At 48.4% G+C, this 6,414-nt stretch overlaps 2 protein-coding genes across 2 annotated transcripts; both read right to left on the reverse strand.

Moving 5' to 3' along the window:
• On the reverse strand, positions 1-1,887 carry LOC109750525 (fatty alcohol:caffeoyl-CoA acyltransferase-like). The gene has a single exon (XM_020309486.4). The coding sequence runs from the start codon at positions 1,424-1,426 to the stop codon at positions 143-145; it is 1,284 nt and encodes a 427-aa protein (XP_020165075.1). The 5' UTR covers positions 1,427-1,887; the 3' UTR covers positions 1-142.
• Positions 1,888-1,979: 92 nt separating this feature from the next.
• LOC109750521 (glyoxylate/succinic semialdehyde reductase 2, chloroplastic) lies at positions 1,980-5,415 on the reverse strand. The gene is made up of 12 exons (XM_020309484.3): positions 5,179-5,415; positions 4,950-5,061; positions 4,606-4,671; positions 3,704-3,779; positions 3,547-3,602; positions 3,304-3,388; positions 3,107-3,167; positions 2,954-3,006; positions 2,788-2,858; positions 2,622-2,694; positions 2,432-2,536; positions 1,980-2,355 (listed from the first exon to the last, which is right to left on the reverse strand). The coding sequence occupies exons 1-12, from the start codon at positions 5,282-5,284 to the stop codon at positions 2,188-2,190; spliced, it is 1,032 nt and encodes a 343-aa protein (XP_020165073.1). The 5' UTR covers positions 5,285-5,415; the 3' UTR covers positions 1,980-2,187.
• Positions 5,416-6,414: the final 999 nt, after the last annotated feature.

Genomic DNA, 6,414 nt, shown 5'->3' on the forward strand with positions numbered 1-6,414 from the left:
TGCCTTGTATTTGTATGGTATATACGTTTGGTCGTGAAAGTTGCCAATAATATTTTGCTCATCAGCCGCAACGCTGAAATTGAGATCCCATGCATACACACATTATGAAGGAAGGCCTTGTGAGAAGCTAAAATGACTAGTTTCAGATCAAATCCACCATGTCTTGGAACTCTTGCATGCACGACCGCGGCAGGCCAAGAAGCACCACGATGCTGCCGTCACGCACGTCCCGCATAAACATGACCACCTCCCCGCGCGGCAGCTCCGCGGGGCCAGACTGTGCGGCCTCGCCCCACCCGAAATCGGCCGCGTGGAACCCAAGACGGTTCCACGCCGTCACCAGCGTAGTCGCCGTCATCGATGGCGCCCGGCCACCGTCCACTTCTACGTAGTCGATGGCCGAACGGATGAACGCGTCGGCCGTGCGCCTGATGGCGTCCTGGATCCACCGGGCCGCAGCGGACACCGGCCCGCCGAGGAGGTCTCCGGCAGTGGACACGCAGCAGGCGAAGACGACGGCGTTCCCGCAGAAACCGCGAGGCAGCGGCGGGTCGACGCGCCACCTGCCGTCGACGGCGAACATGAGCTTGCTCTTCTGCTCGGGGCGCATCCTCATGGCGCGCGACGTCGCGCGCCAGACGAACGCCGTCAGCGCCACGAAGGTGGAGCACGCGCACGCCTGCCGCTTCAGCCGCGCGAGCCTGTCGGCGTCGATGGCGAAGGCCCGGTGCACCCGCGGTTCCTCGCGGAGGCCGGCGAGGCCGGACACGTCCTCCATCTCTGCGAACTCCTCGTGCGGGAAGGCGACCGTGGGGCTCGTCCTGGCGCGCAGCACGGTGCGGTCGAGGAAGGGCGGGGAGGAGAGGGGCACTCCGCGGGCCATCTCGGCCCATGAGCGGAGGAACTCCGCCGCGGCGACGCCGTCCGCCAGGCAGTGGTTCATGGCGAGCCCGAGCACGAAGCCGCCGCACCTGAACCTGGTGACCTGCACGCTTAGTAGAGGCGCCCCCAGCTCGTCATCTTCCTTTTCCTCGGAGTTGCTGCGGCCGACGAACACGAGCTGCTCCTGAACCGCGGCGGCGTCGGGTGCCGACAGTACGACGTCCCCGACCTCCTTGAGCTCGCAGTCGGCGTCCGCAACGACGAAAGGCACGCCACGGCGGTCGTTCCGGACCGAGAGCCTCCCGTCGTCGGCGCTGACCACCAGGCTCCCCTGGAATGGATAGTAGTGCACGAGCACCCTGCCCAGGGCGTCCATGATCACGGCGGCCGCGTCGTCGCGGGCGCGGGACGGGCTGAAGACGTGCACGGTTTTCATGAGCACTGCCACATTCTGGTCGAGGTTGGAGAGGAAGTAGTACTCGTCGGCGGCAGGAACGTCACCGGCAGCGTGCACCAGCACCGGCTCAGCTCTCGTCACCCTCATTCTCTGTGTTCCGCACCCGCACGTACGTTCTTTGTGCCTACCATGAAACTCATGTTATATAGTCCTCCCTCCGATCACTGTTACAAGATGTTCTGAATATTTTATTAATATGAACTACTCTTTCTAAATACAAGTCTTTTTTTTTAGAGATTTCAATATGAACTACATACGGAGCAAAATGAATGAACCTACACGCTAAACTATGTCTATATATATCCGTATATAGTCATATTGGAATATCTAAAAAGATTTATATTTAGAAAAGGAGGGAGTACATAAAGACTGAAGTGAGTGAACAAAAACACTAAATTGCGTGTATATACATCCTATTCGATTTTTTTAGAACATCTTATGGAGGGGGTATTTTCTTGGGGGCGGAAAAGGAGGGTGCAGTATATAATGGAACCAAAGCTTCAAAGACATATTTACATACACATCACATACACGCCGTTGGTTTTTTTGTTTTTGTTTTGAGAAGTAGTCACGGTTGGTCAGATAGTTGGGTTGGGAACATAAATTTGCTAGGTTATCTTTACCATTTCTAACAGCTGACTGCGATAACCAAACTTAATTACAAACATACCAAAAATATCGATACCCTTTCCCCCTTTGCAAGGGTTGATATTCTGTATATATTCATTTTACATTTCTGTATACACTCTGCCTGTAAAACAAGCACATTTATATGTCCGCAAAAGAGACAAGATGGGCGAATACATTTGAATGCCACACTCAAACTTGGCCGGCTGAAGAAACAATATCTAGTGCTGCGAGCTCTGCATTTCAGCCTTGAGCGCCTCAATGACCGCGGAGAAGTCCTGGTCGGCGAGGCCCAGCGATTTGGCTACCTTGTACAGCTCGTTTGCAGCTGCAGCTGTAGGAATGGGCTGGGACACCGATTCTGCCAGGGCCAGCGCCAGCCTTAGATCCTGTCATGCGTTTCTTCTCAGCATCAGATTAAGACGAGGTGCAACATGCAGCTTTCCTTTTCAGTGCTCTGCTTACCTTCTGCTGATGTTTCAGGGGAAAGGCAGTAGGGTATGCAGCTTTAACCATGGAAGGGCCCTTGAGGGAGAACATGGGAGCATTGATAGCACCTTGTGAAATAACCTGTTGGACGACCAGTGCACCCTGTGTTAGATGAAAAATTCTCTTGACATATTGCAGGTTATTATACTTGTTCCCGTAAAGCTACCTCGACGACAGTATTCGGGTCTAACCCCACTTTTTCACTCAGGAGTAGCCCTTCTGCAAAGGAGACCATCATGCTGCAGTGTTTCGCCGCAAGGATCAGTGAAACCTAAGATTTGATAATCTCCATGACCATACATAGGATCCACATAAATGAGATTCCACTTTACCTCCCCATCACCATATTAACCACGAGCTTCATTGCTGCGCCATTCCCGACATCCCCAAGATAAAATCTTGACTGCTTTCAGAGTACGGAAAATGTAAGCACATTCTCTTATCAACACGCAACTACTTTTCTTATTCAAGTGCCTCTTTCTGATTAGAGATGTTAACCTTGCCCATGACATCAAGTAGGGGCGCCACTCTCTTGTACAAGGATTCATCACCTTGTGCAATCAATGATATCAACAATTTAAGGTGTCAGAAGAAAAAGGAGATTTAACTACTAGATTTTCTCAATGACCAAGCATGAAGAAACAAGTTTACCTGCAGTAAGAAAGATCAGCAGTCCATCTTCTGCTGGCTTTTTTGAGCCTGAAACTGGAGCCTACTGAAAAATCATCAAGTAAGCATTGGACCAAGAGTAGAAGCACTGAAATTACATCGCTAGTTACACATCCAGACAACAAAATCAACAATTCGATACAACAACAGTACAAGCAATGACATGGACCAAAAACTACCTCGAGAAAAGATGCCCCAGTACTTGTAATACGTTTGCCGATTAGCTTAGATGTTGCATCATCGACTGTCGACACATCGACATACCTACGGCAGACAAGCAAGACAAATATGATCGAAACATCGACATACCTATGACGGACAAGCAAGAGAAAATATGATGTTTTCAAGGTCTACTTCTGCTGTTCTGCAAATGCTCTGGAATTTCCGACCCTTTTTTCTTGAGAGCAATTAGTACCACTTACCCTTTCCCTGCGGCCATCCCTTCTGCGGCTCCATTAGCGCCGCATGCAACCTCAAACTTTGGAATAAATCGTTTATGGATATGATTAGATATGTCATCATGCTGAGACTTCACGAATAAAAGAAATGGCAATTGGAATGCTGAAACGGAACTTATACCGCGCTTTCTGGGTCAGCAAGCATTGCAAAGGTGACATCACAAGATGATGCAACTCTGGCGGGTGAAGATTCAAACCTGTAGGGAGCCATCCTCTTGTATGAGAGAATCAATCAAGCGGAGTGTTGCGTACATCTTTTGTTACATGCAATACTGTCTCTTAACTTTCATCAATATCAACAACATGAAACTATCTAATAGACTACAACCATTCAGAACATAATCTTTGGTCTAGTTCAAGTGGGAACAATTTTTAGCGGAACTAGATGATACCCCGCAAGTTGTTGCTGGAATGTTTTGTAATATATTTGATTATATGGTACATGGATATTTGGGGCAATAATATGATAACTATAAAATGAAAATACATATGATTTATTATGTTTGATTAGTGTATAGTTGTAAAATACCCCCTCCGCCCAAAATAAGTGTGATTGATTTAGTAAAACTTAGTACTAAATCAGCAACTCTTATTTTGGGACGGAGGGAGTATTTATTAAATATAAATAGCATAATAGAATGGAAATTCTTATGCATGTTTTCATGTTGAGGCGGGCCTTTTCCCATGCATATTACATGATGAGGTGACATGCTTGCATGTTGAGAGAAATAGATTAGTGGGGGCTAGCTATCTAGATGTACAATAGAATATTTTTGAAAAATATAATCTTTTCAAATAAAGTAGAGCAGAACAAGGTAGCCATCAGAGAAAAAAACGTAGTTGCGTTTACTAGTGAACTTGTGAGAGTTTTATAGTTATATCAAGTTTCACTTATGAGGTGGTGTGGTTTCGTCCGGAATCCTCAAGCTACAGACGGTCCCTCAGGTAGTTGTTTTGGAAATGGCACACATTTGATAAGTAGAAGATGGTTATAGATCACAATTGAGTTGATGTGGAGCATACTTGGCACCGAGGCTGAGAAGAGGATCGCACTTGCTCTTGGTTCTGTTCCAAACTGTAATATCACAACTGCAGATCACCAAGAACACCAGTCACGGGTCATGACCACGGTAAAAGCATAAGCATAAAACCATACAGTACATTTGATATTTTGATTACGAGGTCAAATTTAGTCAACTACCAATACATAATAATACCGATGAAAACTGTCTAAAAATTTCGTGTGCCCAGACCCAAAGACAAGAAGACAAGATGAAAGGTACCGAAGTAAAACTGTATGTCTCACAGTACTAGCAACAAAAGGGAAAGGAAGGAAGAGAGACAGAATTGGAAGTGTAGGGAATCACCCAGCCTTCATGAGGTTTGATGCCATGGGGGCGCCCATGATCCCGAGGCCCAAGAACCCCACCCTTCCCTGGAATCCCACCCTTCCCTGGAATCCCACCCCTCCAGCAGCATCTGCGAGGCAAGAAGAATCTGATAAGTACTACCAGTACTACATTGAATCTTTCAACATCACTACATACACAGCTGCGTTTCCCGTTGTATGTTGGAACCGAAGAAGGGAGCCGACACCTGACGAGGAGGATGACGAAGTGGCGGAGCAGGACACGAGGAGGCGGGATCCTCGGCGCAGGGGCAGCGTCACCCTGGGGCTTAGGAGGAAGCTGGCCGCGGCCATGGCTGCAGATAATAAGCGGGATAAGATTCGAGCTACGCGATGACGAAGTTGCAGCTGCTGGTGGTCGCGGATTCGCGGTGGCAAATCGTGATCTGGGACAGGGTGCGAGCCCGACGCGAGGCGGCTGTGCCAAGATCTTTTGCACCACTTTTTTTTTTTAAAAAAAACTTTCAATCTATTCATCTTCAATCATGATAGTACAACGAACACTAGAAATAATAAAAATTACATCCAAATCCGTAGACCACCTAGCGACCACTACAAGCACCGAAGCGAAGGTGCGCTGCTGTCATCGCCCCTCCCACGCCGGAGTCGGGCAAACCTTGTTGCAGTAGACAGTCAGGAAGTCGTTGTGCTAAGGCCCCATAGAATCAACACACCAGAACAGCAACCGCCGCAGATAAAGAGTGTAGATAGAAAAGATCCAACCTAAAAACACACGAACGAAGACAAACGACGAACTAATCCGAGCAAACCCATCAAAGACAGATCCGCCGGAGACACACCTCCACACGCCCACCGATGATGCTAGACGCATCATCAGAACAGGGACTAAGCGGGGAGACCTTTATTCCATCTTTAGAAAGCCGCCGTCGTCTCGCCTTTCTGAGCAAGACACAAACCCTAACAAAGCTCGAAAAATGATCTAAAAACAGAGTCCTCCCACCGGCAAGGGGCGAGATCCACTCCGCCTCCATGGCCCTAAGGCCACCGGAGACGTGACGGACCAGCACCGGCGCCGGCGGGAGGCGGAGTACCTAAGCCTTTTCGAGGCGGCGGCTGGCTAGGTCAACGGGTGGGTCCAGGGTCATAACTGGGGCAAATTATCAAACCCCATATAAAATTCGGTAGATGATTCAAACCCTCAATCCGAGCCCTGCTTCGGTGAGGGACTAAATTACAAAAAGACCACCACAATTAGGTCGCCATTTGCCTAAAACCACCCAAATGTTAAAAATGTAGCCCATGGAGGATAGATATCAACTATATAGTAGCCCATGTTGTACAGATGGTCTTGATGTAGGTAGCACATGGAGGATAGATATCAACTATATAGTAGCCCATGTTGTACAGAGGCCAATTGCCAGTATGTATGCAAGGAGTTTGTCCTTCAATCAACCTAGCAAATA

Source organism: Aegilops tauschii, chromosome 3, assembly GCF_002575655.3.
Source record: "Aegilops tauschii subsp. strangulata cultivar AL8/78 chromosome 3, Aet v6.0, whole genome shotgun sequence".
Classification (NCBI taxonomy): Eukaryota; Viridiplantae; Streptophyta; class Magnoliopsida; order Poales; family Poaceae; genus Aegilops; species Aegilops tauschii.